Here is a 15,903-nt window from a genome sequence, read left to right on the forward strand (position 1 = left end):
AAATTAATAAGATAATAACCATTTGTGACACGTGCTGAAAGAAATGAACAAGGCCACGTGTTACAAAGTGAGTATGGGCTCTACTATGAATAGGATAGTTCAGGAGGCTTCTGAAAAGATGTCACCTGAACCAAGTCCTGAAGTATGTCAGGCACAGGAAAGACCAGGGCAGTCATACTCCAGGGAGAAGAGTGGCTTGTGCAAAGATCTTGGTGCTGGGAAGGATTTGGAATATGCCAGGGAAGAAAATGAGGTCTGGCTATTTAGGTGTAGGAGGTAACAAGTCAAGTGGTATAAGACAAGGATGGAGAAAAAGGCCCTGATCACATAGGCCTTGTAGACCTCACTGAGGACCTTGAATTTTATTCTAATTACAGTGGTCATCAGTCAGAGGGATTGGCATAGTAGGTAAGAAAATTGAAGACAAGGAAGGAATTTTGTCTGGTGGAAGCAGGCTGTGGATAGGACCTGGTGTGATCTGTGACCCATCCCTCCCTGACCCCGTGGGCTGTTGGGACAGTACCGTGGGGTCCTAGCCCAAGTTTTCTCTGGGAGTTGAATAATAGCAGGGCAACTGACTTTTTAAGTTTGCAATCTTTGCATTGGCATTTCTCTGGAGAAATGGATTGCAAACCATTTTTGTGGCTGATCCACTTACATCCGTGATCCTGAGGAAAGCAGAGCCATTCTGAAGAGAGAAAGCCGAGGGGATGTGTGACAAGGAGATGAAAACGGCCAGTGCTGTATATGAAGAGACCGTGATCTCTTCAAGTTGAGGAAAATTTGACTGATTGTTATTTTTGTCCAGGCAGCTGAGATGAAAGCAGCACATGAAGCCGAAGGGAAAGTGGAGCCTGAGAAGACAGAGTAAGTTCTTGGTAGCTTTGGCTACTTCCAACCCTAAGCAGGTCGTTCTAGATGACATCTCCTGTTGTTTTGCTGTGCTAACTAGAAATCTTGATCTCTGTTACTACAAGGAACAGGTACTGTGCAGGCCCTGGCCATACTTCTTTTTACCCCAGCTATCCAATAAGCATGCTCCATTACTCATGTTAACTTTGTCATGGCACTAGAAGAGCAGAACTTCCCAATCTGGCCAAACAAATGATTGAACACCCACACTTAGCAACTTCATATAATGGTGGTGGTGGTGGTGTTTTCTAGTATAGTGAATGCATATTACACACTGCGGTCTATGCTAAGGTCTTTTTTGGTTTGTTTTTAGAGAGCACAAATCGGGGGGGAGGGCAAAGGGAAAGGGAAAGAATCTCAAGCAGACTCCCCACTGAACGTGGAGCATGATGTGCGGCCCCATCTCACAGGCCTGAGATCATGACCTAAGCTGAAATCAGGAGTCGACCGCTTAACAGACTGAGCCACCTGGGTGGCTCACTTTTAAGTCTGACCACAAGCTTAGAAGAATAGGTACTATTACTAATTCCAGCAGTCTTTAAAAATCAACTTTTCTGAAGGGGAAAAAACATTTGTTTATCCCCCTATCAGAAGAGGACTACAAGCACATTTACAATGGACGGCCCCCGACGACCACAGAGCCGCATCGCTCATGAAGGGTGGAGCTGGCGTCCAGCCACCGTGGGGTGATACCCTCCAGGAATAATGACAAGATTTCTTTTTAATTTAGTCCCCCTCTCTGGGCCAGGCCTCCCGCTGCCCTTCTGTGCTGATGGGGCTCTCGTTCCTGCAGCCTAGAAGACGGGGAGAAGGAGGATACGGCCAAAGAGGAAGAGCAGGCCGAGGCCCTGTGGGCAGATGTGACAAAGAAGAAGAAGCGACGGCGGGGCCAGAAAGTAGAGAAGCCTGAAGCCTTCATGGCTAATTTCTTCAAAGGGCTGGAAATCTATCAGACCAAGTTACTGGTAAGCGCTCACGTCCTGCCCTGCTCCTGGCTCAGACCTCAGCCGAGGGGCCGCATTCTATTTCATTGTTCGTGTCCATAATGCTTCTTCCTCTTTCTCATTGCTCTTCCTTCCTCTTCTCCTCCATCTGTCTTTGTGTGGGGGAGGAAAAGGAGAAGAGGGTAACTTAGGCAAAGCCAAGTGCTCTAGCCCACCCCCTCCACCTAGCCTGGAATGCCCTGTGCTATCCACAGCAGGGTGCAGATACCTCCTTATAGAAGATTCTTCCTGTGTCATGTGCAGACATGGAGGATCGTAGTCCCAAGTTCAGAAGTAGTTGGGTCATCTGGGATGCACAAAGAATATGGTCATATTGGGTTCTCCTATTACTCCTCAAAAGTTATTCCACATGTAGTCAGCTCTCAGCATAGCTCGTTATGTCCTTTCTCTGACACATTGCCCAGTGAGGGATAGTTGCTGATGGCCAGGACATCACCAAGGGGAGCACCCCCTCCACAGAGAGCCTGAGAGCTTTCTACCATTTCTGTCCACAAGGGCTGGATTTTCTGGGGAAGATGGCAGTGGGAATACTGCCCCTTGAGAACACAAAGGCAGAGGCTCTGTGACTTACAAACGGACAAGGACTCTAGGCCACAGACTGGCCACCTCCTGGCTGGGCCTACAGTGGGCTTCGAATACTCGTAATTTCTGCATGGAATGCGCACACACACACACGTACACACCTTCACAGCAGCATTTTAATTCTTTGGGGTGGCATGTTTAGACATTTGGTTCCCTGAGGGGTAACCCAGAGCAGGATTCCCTTGACCATCATTCTCAGCAATTTTTTTTTTAATCAATGTCCCTGGTTCCTCCCCCAAATACATCATAAGTCCAGGGTTACCAATGAATAGGACTTGTTCTGTCTACATTTCTAACCAGACAAGGTCTTCTGTTTGAGGGAAGGAAGTTCTCTTTCCCTTCCAAAACTCTTCTACTCCTGCCTGTCCTTTCCTTTCCAGCATTACCTGGCCAGGAATTTCTACAACCTGAGGTTCCTCGCTCTGTTCGTAGCCTTCGCGATCAACTTCATCCTACTCTTTTATAAGGTGATACCACATTCAGGGATGATTTGCTAAATAGATGGTATTCTTTTTTGTTAAATCCTAATAGAATGTGTGCTCTTAATTAGAAGAAAAATGCTAATATCTAAGGAAATTTCTAAGACACTGGCTTCTAAAGGGATATGGTTTTTAGCAGCACAGAGAATGGCGACACCACTTGCCTGGGAATCCAGTTCCAGCACTGTTTCCAGAGTTCAGGCTTATCCTAGTCATTATGTCATAAACTCTCCAAATGTGTATTGGGTACTTCATATGTACTGGACCCTACAATGTGATGTATCTCAAAATGAGTAAAGGATAAGGTAACAGAAAGCCATTATCATTGGCCTATAGGTTAGAACCATTATGAGGGAAGAATCAACCACAAATGGTTTTTGGATATGAGAAAAGAGGAACTAATCAGGATAAATAAAGATTTTGAACATTGGTAAATGGGTCTTGTAGACCATAGGCACATAATAAATGTCAGTGGAATGAATTAATGAATGATAGGTCCTGGATTCTTGACATTGTCTTTAACTGGCTGTTCTAACTTTTCCTTCTCTCCCTTTCTATCTAAAACCATCAATCTAACTTTTTTAAAGCCAACTTTTACATACACCAGCCTTCCCCTAGGTTGAACAGTAATGGCGTTCTGTTGCCTGGAGAGGAGAACTAGAAGTCCACAGGACTTGGCTTTCCCCTTACTGAGGTTGAAGGGATCGCAAACAGTGATCCAGGCACAGAGAGCCCATGGGAGGTGGAACCACAGGGCAAGAGCCTCACAGGGGGAGAGCCTCATAGGCATAAATCTGGGTATCACCTGTGTCTGGATGGCCGATGAAGCCACGAATGTCAAAGGTGTCTAAAAAAGATTGGAAGATGTCAAGTGTGTGTGTGTGTGTGTGCATGTGTGTTGGTGTCTCAGCCTCCTCCCCAGGCCATGGTATTTCAGAAATTACCTCCCATGGTCTAGGGATCCTAGCATAGGTAGTACAGCATTCCTTACTTTGAATTTTTTTTCCTTTTTTTGGAAAGATCGTCTTTGTCTCTTAAAAATTTTGTTCGTAGTTAAGAGAAATACTGGAGATTCCTAGGAAGAAGTTCCATTAAAGCTCATTCTCTCAGCAGGTAATGCTGCGTCCCTAGTCTGTGCAGCAGGTGCTAGCATGCTAAACGATGGGGGAGAGCCAGTGGCAGAGGCCCTCTCTGATGTTGATAAGAGAATGTGTATCTTGGGCCAGGTCACCGAGGAACCTGTAGAAGAAGAGACAGAAGACGTTGCAAATCTGTGGAATTCCTTTACCGATGAGGAAGAAGAAGAAGCAATGGTGTTCTTTGTCCTGCAGGAGAGCACTGGGTACATGGCACCTGCATTGCGGGCCTTGGCCATTATCCACACCGTCATCTCTTTGGTCTGTGTGGTGGGCTATTACTGCCTGAAGGTGAGTCATAGGCCACTCTGAATCTAGCCAGACTCCTTGGGGAAGACACATCATTTCAAACGCAGCCAGGCCTTTGTTCTCCAGGACTGTGCTGGTGGGCTGGGGCTCATGGAGTGGCTGAGAACTGCAAACCCTGGCCACACCTGGAGACTTTTAGAATCTGCAACTCAGCATGCCTCCTGGGGGATCTGTGTTCACACCCATTTGAGAAGCCTTGCTCTGGGAGTCCCTTTTCAGGGACTTCCTATTGAGTTTCGTGGGACTAGAATCACCAGGCTAAGTCACACGTGGAGCTAGTAATGAGAGCTGCTTCTGATCTGTGAACTTCAGTTAGAATTTTTACAGAAATGCTTTTCACCTTTTGAAGTGTGTTAGGTTTCAACTACTCAAGATAGCAGATGAAAACTTACTGATGAATTACCATTTCAGTTACCTAGTGCTCTGTAACAGATTGCCCCCCCCCCCCAAAACTTAGCAGCTTAAAACGACAATCATTTTCATTCTCTGGCTTGACTGGGCACATCTGAGCAGTCCCTCCGCTCTGCGTGAAGGCAGCCGTGTCAGCCACCATCTGTCAGTTCAGCTGGGCTGGACGGTCCAGGACGGCACGCTCTCGTGCCTGGAATGTTGGCAAGGGAACAAACAGCTGGAAGGCTGGGCTCAGCCAGGGTTCTCTGTGAAGACTCGGCATCTCTGAGTCACAGGGGCAGCCCAGACTCGTTGCTGCAAAGGAGGCGTGGAGGGGGGCGGCCCACAAGGGCATGAATATTAGGAGACTTAGTTCACTGGGGCCGTCTTCACAAACTACTTCAGTTTTAGGAATCTTCATATATTCATATGAAGCCCTCTATTCTATTTTTGGTGTTCTAAGTCCAGTTCTACTGCTACTAGACCACATCTTTTTTCTCATTACGTTTTTTTTCTTCTCTCGATTGGAAGTCTCCTTGGCCATACATCGTGCCATCTTCTCCCTGGGAAGAGTCCACAACATGTATTCCTATCCTTGTGGCCGTCACTTCCCCCGGTGAACTAGAGTATCCTGCGGGAAGTCTAGCTACCCCACTGGGGAGACCACTTGCCCTGACCTATGCTAAGGACTCCTTTGTAATGATGAAAGCACAGAGTCCAGAGCAAAGCTGCCTGGGTGGGACTCCCAGCTCTGCCACTAACTTCCCCATTCCTCTGATTCCTCATCTGTAAAAGTGAGTGTTATAATCATAACACCAACTCCTAAAAGTTGCTGGAAGTGTTAAATGAATTACTGTGTGTAATGGGACTCAGAACCCCAAACATAGTAACCACGAGATCATGTTGGTGGTTTTCCTTAGTCTGGCATCCTGGACTTGTTGGCTTATTGGCTTGTTGGCTTCAGTACAGATACACTGGCTATCTAGAGAAAACAGAAGGTAAACACTGCCTTGGGAAAAAAGATATGGAGGTCCTCCTTACAAGAGTGTATAAACCCTTAGAATATTGAAGGGGGAATGCTTCGAATCCCAGAGATGAGTACTGCTCCAGTCCTTGGTAGTATTATTACTATTATTATTATTCAGAATCTTCTCTGAATACAGCAGACCTTAGTCAGAGTGGCTTTACCTTTGCTTTCCCTCCTACATCATCCATTAGTGAGTAGCAATCATTGATTCCTCACAGTGTGCAAATGCCTATTATTAGCCTTTGCCATCTTCCTGTCATTAGTCTTTTATCTTCTTGGTGGTGTTTGTCATTTTAAAGAAAAAAGGGCAAGAAGTAACTTCACAAATGACTATCTAGATTTTGTCCTTTTTTCCTTGGAAATTAAGAAATCGTGTGGGGCATATGGATATCATGAGCTTTGAGAAAGAGTTACTGGAAGAAACTGGAGACCCAACCCTGAGGGATGTTGCCATGTACCCAGTGGATTTCCGGCCGCGTGACTGGCCCCGGCTCTGTCTGCCATTGAGCTCTCCAGGCTAGAGGAGTGCTGGCTACTCACTTCCTGGGATTTCAGTAGTCTCCTCTGACCTCACTAACTTTGTCCCTTGTTTGAAGCATGTGTGTTTGGTGATGGTTGGAGCAAGGAGATTACTTTCCCCTTCTTCTCTGTGTAACTTTTTAGTGTTAGGTCATCAGAACCATGCCACCATCTCTAGGCTAAAATGACAGTGACAACTGGAAGAGAATGAATGGGGAGTGATAGTCAGGAACCAGTAAATGTGCTGCTCTCAGGAAGAAGACTTCAATACCGAAAGAGCGTACAGAGCCCAGTGAATCCTCTCCTCCTATCTAGCAAACCATGTTTCATCAACCAAACATCAGTACCATGACATGAATATGACCATAGCCACTGAAGGGGGCTGGAATATGCCATGGTATTTCTGTGGCTGACCAATCAACTCTAGAACAGTTCATTTTCTTTCTAAATCTTGGTTCAACTCCAGTCTAGGAATCCTAGGGGACCTAACTCATTTGGCCTGGGGACTGGTCTAAATATGGCCTTCTCCCCAGGATGGGTCAAGGAGTCTGGTTTGCATTACTATCAGCTATTTAATACAAACATTGAAGGGTGGCCCAAATGAAACAGCTTTTTGGAGAGGGAGGCATATTAGCCAAAGGAGTGAGAAGAGATTTATTTGACTTTAGATCTACAGCAAGGCACCCAAAGAATCCCACTGCGAAGAAATTACTGCCTCAGGTGCACCTGGCTGGCTCTGTCAGAGGAGCATGTGGCTCCTGATCTCAGCATCATGAGTTCAAGCCCCAGGTTGGGCATAGAGATTACTAACTAAAAAATATAAACTTAAGAGAGAGAAGGTAAGAGAAAGAGAGATTACCACCCTGAAGTTGGAAAGGCTAATTTGTGGGGAATTCTTAGGAGAGGGTGCTGTCATCTGAAAGCCTTCTCTAGTAACCAGTGTCTTCCCACTCTTAGGTCCCTCTGGTGGTATTCAAAAGGGAAAAAGAAATCGCCAGGAAGCTGGAGTTTGATGGCCTATATATCACTGAACAGCCATCTGAAGATGACATCAAGGGGCAGTGGGACCGCCTGGTAATCAACACACCGTAAGTTTCTCCCTCCCCTTCAGCCTGAAAAGGAAAAGGCTCTGTACTGTAAATAGAATGACATGTTCTTAACCAGCCTTGGAGACTGATTAATAGAAAGTTTTTATTTGGGGGGGGTCTAGGACTTATTTTCTCCACTGCCTTCCTAGTAAAATAGCCTGTTCCCCCTCAAACCCTTGTGTATGTCTCTATGCATTTAATGGGGGACAGAGGATGTGATCAGGGAGTGCTGAGCATATTTAATTAAGACCAGATGGTCCAGGACAGTATGATTTAGTTTTCCATGTTCAAGTCATACAGAATATTTCCCTGGCCCGGGGGTTCTGAGATCATCTGCTCGGCTTCTCCCAGAGCTCCCATATGGCACAGCAGTTCGAGGACAGCACCACCACTGAAGTCTTCTCAGACAAGTGGCCTGGTTGGTAATAGAACTCCTGCCATTATCACTTGGTAGGCAGTCCCTTGGGCACTTAAAATAGGGCCATCGGAGTGGGGCGGGGTGGGGAGGGATGCTACTACCTCCGGCACGAAGCCTGCTTTGTTGTAATTAGTACTGTGGTGGGAAAGAGCACTCATCCCCCAGATAGAGGTCAGCTCTGTCACTTAGTTGTCTGTGAAAGGGGCAAGGTAATGAAGCCTACTGAACCTTGAGTTCCTTCTCATTAATAGAGGCGTGAGAACACCACCTCCTGAAGTCTGGGAGGACCAATGAATGTATGTTACATGCCTGGTACGGTGCCTGGTACGTGGTAGGCACCCGGCTGTTTGTCATTCCCTTTGTCTACCTGTTAAAAAATTGGCCATCATCATTAGCAAAGGGAGCACTTGTGTGTTCACACCTGGGAGAGTGAGAGTTTCGAGGTAGATCAGTGTGCTGAAAGGGAAGAGATACAGGGCTAGATACGTAAACAGAGGTGACTATGTTGAAACTCTTAGCTGCGCCAATTAAACTGTGCATGTCAGCAAACAACCACCCTGACCCCTGGGGGAAGAAAATTGCTCCTGATCCAGAGATAGGCAGGCAGGTCAGGAGGGAGGCAGCTCTATAAAATCACAATGGAGCTCTTTAAAATAGTCTCTAAAAATAAAATAAAATAAAATAAAATAAAATAAAATAAAATAAAATAAAATAGTCTCTAGAACAGGAAGATGGCAGGGTGGGGCGGTGAGCTTGCAGATCAAAAGCCTGTCTGCCGCTGCAGGTCCTCACCAGTCCCCTCAAATAAGGAAAACTGCTAAGCAGGGTTTCTGATACTTGGTCATCATATCACAGAAATTTTGGATACTATTAAGTAATGTGATTCTTTGATCAGCTTTCTGCAATCATGAGTAATGCTTATATATGTGATACAGGTGATATGGCCTAGAAGTCCCAGTAAAAAGGTAGTTTAGTATCTAGAAATATAAGTATCTAAGGAGTTAATGAGATAAATACACTAAAACATTCCAACAAGGATATTTGCGATTTTTTTATTTGAAGTGGTTTAAATGTCTATGAATAGAGAAATGCATAAATAGGTTTTAAAATTTTTACATAGATGGATCTTTTTTTCCCACAATAATGGCATCATAGCACATGTAGTCCTTCCCAGTAACCTACTTTTTATAGCTAACTACGTATCAAAAAGAGCTGTCTTTTCTTTTTGTTAAATACACATATTAAGAAAATATAAAATATATATCTTAAAGTACAATAATGAACTACTAAGTTTTAAAAACGGAACCTTGCTCATAGTTTCCAAGTCCCAAACGTTCTCCCTGATCTCTCGCTGATCATAACCTCCCAAACCCCCACTTAACTACTCTCCTGGCTTTAGTGATATTCATTCTTTTCCTTTAGTATGTAGTTTACCGCTTAGGTATGTGTCCCTTGAAGCGTTCTTTCACTTTGACTGTTTTTGAACTTTGTGTAAATGGAATTACCCTATATGCATTACTTTTGTTCAACACTGCATCTGGGAACTCACCCATGTTGATGTGTATGGCCATAGTTTGGTCATTCTCAAAACTGTGGCATTTTTCATTATATGAGTATTTATCATATATATGTCCTGTATTTATTCATTTTCCTGACAATGGATATCTCAACTGTTTCTACTTTCTGGCTCTTAGAAACAGTGGGGCAATGAACACTTTTATACCTAAGGCTCCAGTAAAAGAGTTTCTCTAGAATAGAGACCAGGAAAAGAATTTGTTTAATAGTAGGAGATACAAATGTTTGTCTTGATTTACATTCCAGCCATCCCTCTGTGAGAGTTCCTGCTCCTTTGCCTCTTTGCCACACTTGTTAGAATACTCAGATAATTGTTCTAATTTGGTGGGTGTGTAATAGCATCTCACTGTGCCTCTCCTTCATTTTTAAAGAGGTTGAGCTTAGATATATAGAAGTATTGCTTATTGATACATTTCCATTCTGGAGGTTCTGTTGTCTACCTCACACTTTAAGGATTATTATCAAGTAAAATTATGTTTTCTACCTTCAAGGAACTTACATACCTAGTCAGGGGACAAGAATATTCAGACCAAGGTGAGATCATGCCTGTGAAATGGTCTTTCCTGGAACCTTCAGTAAGTGGCCCTGTGGCATCACTTATGGAACTGTCCACTTAGGACAAAATGTAACCAAAGCTGAGTTGTACATTATAGATCATTTGTATAAGGGATTTAAGAAAAAGGAGATTTTAGTGAGGACAGAGGAAGCCTGGAATTTTTTTTTATTATTATTTGCTTTGTTTATTTTAGGTTCTAACTGTAATACATGAAAAAAATCAAGTAGAAAAATGTACAAAGAAGAAAATCAAAACAATCCTTTCCATGCCTCCGGAGATAAAATCTATTACCATTTTACTCTGTAAACTCAGCACTTGTTTTTGCTTTGAAGTGACATTTGGATGTTTGAAACAAAGAAATTGCTTTAGCTTACCCCCTCCCCCGTCCCTACAAGAAAATTTTTTTAAAGATTGTCAGAGTGTTGGTGGGGAGGAGGGGAGTGACATTTGCTGACGGTTATTCTTCTGAGGGGTCCATGAGCAGAGGGAGGTTCTCACTTCCTTATCACCATCTTGGGTGGTCTTTATAGAACAGGAGACTACTGTGTTTCAGAATCAGGAAGAATGGACTCAATTTAAGGAAAACAGAACTAAAAATGCATGCATCAATGGCCAGAGGTTCCTTGGCTACAGTCTGGACTCATAAGGATCTCTCCCGGGGAAGATCAATCATTGTGGAACAGAGAAAAAAAATTTTTTTTAATTAGAAAGGAAGTTGGGACACCTGGGTGGCTCAGTGGGCTAATGCCTCTGCCTTTCGCTCAGGTCATGATCTCAGGGTCCTGGGATCAAGACCCGCATCGGGCTCTCTGCTCAGCAGGGAGCCTGCTTCCCCCCATCTCTCTCTGCCTGCCTCTCTGCCTACTTATGATCTCTGTCAGTCAAATAAATAAATAAAATCTTAAAAAAAAAAAAAGAAAAAAGAAAAGAAAGGAAGGAAGGAAGCATGCAAGGTGGGGAGCGGCAGAGGGAGAGAGAGAATCCCAAGCAGGCTCCCCGCTGAGCAGAGAGCTCCATTTGGGCCTCCATGTCATGACCCTGAGATCATGACCTGATCTGAAATCAAGAGTCAGGTGCTTACCTGACTGAGCCACCCAGGTGCCCCAGGGAAAAAATATCTTAAATGGTTTTTGCCAACATACCTGAACGTGACAGTTCCTCCTGGACTTTAACAATTACAAGCCCTTTGCAGTGAGCTGGTATAAGTTACTAGGCTGAAGAAAGACATTCCTCTGGGGAGTTAGGGATGGTATGGTAAAGGGAACTACCTCCGAAAGATAAAGGGATCTAATTCCCTGAGAAAAGCAGACCCCACAGGGGTTATATGGAGATGGAGAACAGAATGGAAGAGCACTGTGGTTAAGAAAAACCACACATACATGAACTAAAGGGATTCCCATACCAGAAACATCAAGTTAGGAACCTTGTCTGCACTTACCACCACTGTATCCCTATCACCTACCCCAGGGACCAACGTAAAGTGAAGTACTCCATGAATGAAGCCCGAATGCATGTGTTTCCCTATAGGGTTTTGTTTCTAGTTATACTGGGATCAAGAAACATCTCCTTGCTTCTGTCTAGTCTGCCATCACAAATCCTGGCTCTTTATCATATTTCTGAGGCAGAAAATGCAGAGTGGTTCTCCAGGTGTTTCAGAAGTTAATACAAAGAAGCAAAACCATAGATCAATTAGAACTGTGGTGACTCTGAGCTTCAATTAGTCTGAATTCTTGAACGAGCAGGACAAAACCCAAGGAGATCCTAGATCCAGACACAGATCTCACAGCTCCTTGATGTTTGCCTTGATGTTAAGAACCTTCCCTTTTCATTTTCTTTTTCAGATCTTTTCCTAATAACTACTGGGACAAGTTTGTTAAGAGAAAGGTATGCCTTGTCCGTTGGTGGGGGCTGGTTTCCATGACCACCAAAGAAATGGGAGATTTTTTTTTTTAAGTTCTACATACACAAACATGAATAAATTTGCTGTTGCTTTTAGGATGGTATCTTGAACAGAGTAAGTCACAGAAGGTTTTTTTGTATGAACATATGTAGGTTTTGGCTCCGTTCTTATACTCCCTGCCCTAAACTGCTTAACACAATCACTACTTTCTGTGTACTAGTTTTCTTCTCCCCTCCAAATAGATCTCAGCTTGAAGAGTGGTTTTCACTTGGTCTCTTTCATTCCTGTTTTCTCCTGGGGTTATTTTTTTCCTCCTCATTTTCCTGTTGTATTTTGAGTCCTGTCTTCATCAACCCCTGAACGAGCCCGGAGCATGGGGAAGCTCTGAAGCCTCGGGGCTGGCGACGGCCCGGTGATGTGCAGCCCGGGCTGCCCTGTCGCCCTCTTTCTCCAGGTGATCAACAAGTACGGCGACCTCTATGGAGCAGAACGCATTGCGGAACTCCTGGGTTTGGACAAAAATGCCCTGGATTTCAGCCCAGTGGAAGAGAGCAAAGCAGAGGCGGCCTCTCTGGTGTCATGGTACAGAGCTTAGGAGTTCAAATTCCAAGTCTGGCCCAAGGGGATCCTTTGTTTTTCCAGTTCTCCTCTGAGTGCCAGAGGGAGGGACTACAGCACGCCCGTGGGTGCTCAGGCTCTTCTCTGGCTTAGGTGTTTTTTTCTAGGTTCTGACATCCTGGGAGAATGCGGCCTCAAAAACCTTAAAGACCTCCCAGCTTTTATGCCTGTTCGAGCTGAAAGAGAAAGACTAATTAAAATTTCAAGATGCATGATTCAGCCCTTCTCGGTCTCCTGGGGAACCCCACATACAACCTGATAAAGCTCAGAGCTGTGTTTAGATTATTAAACCCAAGAGAAAAAAACTTAATTTTTCCCCTTATTAAACACTTAACTAAAGTCTGACATTTATAAGTTTCAAAAGGCTTTTGTTCCCCTTCAGGCTGAGTTCCATCGACATGAAGTACCACGTCTGGAAGCTGGGAGTTGTTTTTACCGACAACGTGAGTACGGCTCCCGGAAAAACCAGATCCTGCGCCGTGGGGTCAGGGGTGTCACGGGTTGCTGTAGGGCCACACACTAGGGTGGGTGCCAAGAAGACTCAGCACTTGCTTGTCAAAGGTGGATGCCCTTCCCCGTGCTGGGGGAACAGTAGTGTGGAAGGCAGGTGGGCTTTCCCTGGGCAGTTCTCCGGCCAGTCACAGCCCCTCAGCCTTTCAGTATCTAGGAACAAAAATGGTTTCATGGGCCCATCAGGAGTCACAAATGCTTGAAAGGTTGCTCAATTGCCTCTCGGTCCTTTCTGCACAGTCCTTTCTCTACCTGGCCTGGTATACCACCATGTCAGTCCTGGGCCACTACAACAACTTCTTCTTTGCTGCTCATCTGCTGGACATCGCGATGGGCTTCAAGACACTGAGGACTATTCTGTCATCTGTAACTCACAATGGCAAGCAGGTACTGGGGTCTATACTGGGAAGAACAGGAGAAGCCTAGATGTGGGTCGGGGGAAAGGAAGTCAACAGCAGGTGGTACACTGGTGTATGCCAGGAAGGTGTGTGTCATGGTGTGTGGTCCACGCTTCTTGACCAAACACGTGAACTAGTAGATTGTTACAGCAGAACTACAGCCATCACTGAAGAGATGTAAGACCTTGGTGTAGAAACCCTCAGCACTTAGATCAGCCGGGAGGAAGGGGGAGGGAAGGAGGTGATGGACATATCAGAATTGCTCTGGAGACTTTTTCTGGTTTACTCTTTCTTCCATGAATCTGATACATTCCCTGGGGGTTGGTAAGCAGGCTATGCAATTTGGAAGCCCCTCGGGTGCTCTGATGCATGGTTCTGATTAAGAAGCAGTCACTTAGACACACACACACACATCTGTACCTCTATCTGTCTACGTAGACATGGCTCTGTCCAGCCTCATCAATATCCAGTCTGCTTTCTGCAGTGTTGTCAGGGGCAATCCCTTGGTTAAAATCCTCTGATGGCTCCTTTGGTCAACAAATTCAAACTCCTTAGCATTTCATTCCTCATTAAGCGCAACTTCGTAAATAATACATGAGTTCCCTCCCATCTGTAAACCTTCTTGTAGGAGAGGGGGAAAATAAAGAAGTTAATATGGGCCCAGCTTTGTACAGCCATTATGGAAAACCGTATGGAGGTTCCTCTAAAAATTAAATCTAGGACTGCCACATGATCTAGCAGTCCCATTTATGTGTATATGTCCAAAGCCAATGAGATCACTATATCAAAGAGATACCTGCATTCCCATGTTCAGTGAAGCATTATTCATAATAGTCAAGATATGGAAAAAACCTAAGTGTCCATCAATGGATGAATGGAAGAAAATGTCATATGCACATACAATGGAATATTAATTAGCCATAAAAAATGGAAATCCTGGGATTCACAGCAACATAGAGGAACCATTAATGTTAAGGGAGATAGGCTAGACAGAGAAATACAAATATTGTATGATCTCACTTATATGTGGAATCTAGAGAAATTGAACTAGAATCAAAGAGTAAAATGGTGGTTGCCAGGGGATAGAGGAATGGGGGCACGTCAGTCAGAGAATACAAACTTTTAGCTATGAGATGAATAAATTCTGGGGATCTAATGTAAAGCAGGGTACTTGTAGTTAAAAATACTGTTTCGTGTACTTGAAATTTGCTAAGACAGTAGATCTGGTGTTCTCACAGCAGCACCCCCCGCCCAGTAACTGTGTAAGGTGACAGATATGTTAATTGCCTTGATTGTGGCACCATTTGACAATGTATACATATATTAAATCATTACTTTGTACACCTTAAAAAAAATAGGGATTCCAACTAGAAAAAAAGTCAAAATTGACCTGTAATTGTTCTAAAATGAAATGTGTCAGAATCAGATCTGTAAATACAGGGAACCGATGGTTGCCAGAGGGAAGGGGGTTGATGGATTGGGCAGAATGGGGGAAGGGAGTGGGAGGCACAGGCTGCCAGTGAGGGCATGAATAAGCCGTGGTAATACAAGGCTCAGTGCAGGGAAGATAGTCCTTGGTACTGTGGTAGCGTTGTGTGTGGTGACAGACAGGAACCGCACCTCTGCTGAGCACAGTGTAACGTACAGAGATGCTGAATCACCACGTTGAGCACCTGGAACTAACATAACATTGTCCACTGTACTAGAATTTCTAAAAGATAAAAGGTTCTGGATCATCAGGCGTTAGGGTGGTTTATTTCCTCTAGGTTTCTGGTAGTAGCCATAGTCACTGTTTCTTGTTTGGTTGATGATAAAAAGAATGGAGAAAAGCCGGAAATAGAGATTTGCTGCCACATACAAGCCGCTCAAGTCTAGGGAGGTAATAACAGAACCCGTGATCTAGATGTTTGCCTAGAGTGTTAAATGCTTCCTTACAGGTTCCTGGGAGAAAGGCCGTTGTGTATTTTTACATGTGTGTCTTGGGAACTTTGATCCTATAAAGGCAGTGTTTCCCAAAGTGTGATCTGTGGAACACCAGTTCTACAGTTCAGTCTTTTAGAATTATTTCCTTTCCCTTTACTCAGATATTGAAACTTCAGTTTTTATTGATTTGGCTTAATGGCATTACACAAAACTGTACCTTAAATGGAAAGCTTAAACAATGAATTTCTTATATGGGCTTGCTAAATAAACTCTGGCAAGATTGTGAAAAACAAAACAAGACTAGAAACTGTGCCCAGTTTTTGCCATGGGCCAGGTACTGTGACAGGCACAACTTACTTTGTAAGGTAGACGTTATGCTCACTTGACAGATAAGAGAACTGAAGCTCAGAGAGGCTAAGTGTCTCACCCAAAACCACACAGCCGCTAAGTGACAGAACTAGCCCATTTCTTCCTTGGTGCAAAGCCCAGGTTCTTGGTTTCTAAAACCAACTGCATTCTCTGAGGTCCGCTGTCTGAGGTTTGGTAAGTTATTATTCAT

At 44.4% G+C, this 15,903-nt stretch overlaps 1 protein-coding gene across 1 annotated transcript in view; it reads left to right on the forward strand.

Moving 5' to 3' along the window:
* The window catches only part of RYR3 (ryanodine receptor 3), a 502,250-nt gene that overhangs the window by 479,603 nt on the left and 6,744 nt on the right, over window positions 1-15,903 (forward strand). The window contains exons 89-97 of the mRNA XM_082736877.1: window positions 809-867; window positions 1,706-1,877; window positions 2,879-2,965; window positions 4,204-4,404; window positions 7,316-7,446; window positions 11,837-11,879; window positions 12,350-12,477; window positions 12,896-12,956; window positions 13,264-13,410. Of these exons, the coding sequence (XP_082593003.1) occupies window positions 809-867; window positions 1,706-1,877; window positions 2,879-2,965; window positions 4,204-4,404; window positions 7,316-7,446; window positions 11,837-11,879; window positions 12,350-12,477; window positions 12,896-12,956; window positions 13,264-13,410 (1,029 nt within the window). The remainder of the gene's footprint in view (window positions 1-808; window positions 868-1,705; window positions 1,878-2,878; window positions 2,966-4,203; window positions 4,405-7,315; window positions 7,447-11,836; window positions 11,880-12,349; window positions 12,478-12,895; window positions 12,957-13,263; window positions 13,411-15,903) is intronic.

This window comes from Mustela nivalis, assembly GCF_964662115.1.
Source record: "Mustela nivalis genome assembly, chromosome: 6".
In the NCBI taxonomy this organism is placed as follows: Eukaryota; Metazoa; Chordata; class Mammalia; order Carnivora; family Mustelidae; genus Mustela; species Mustela nivalis.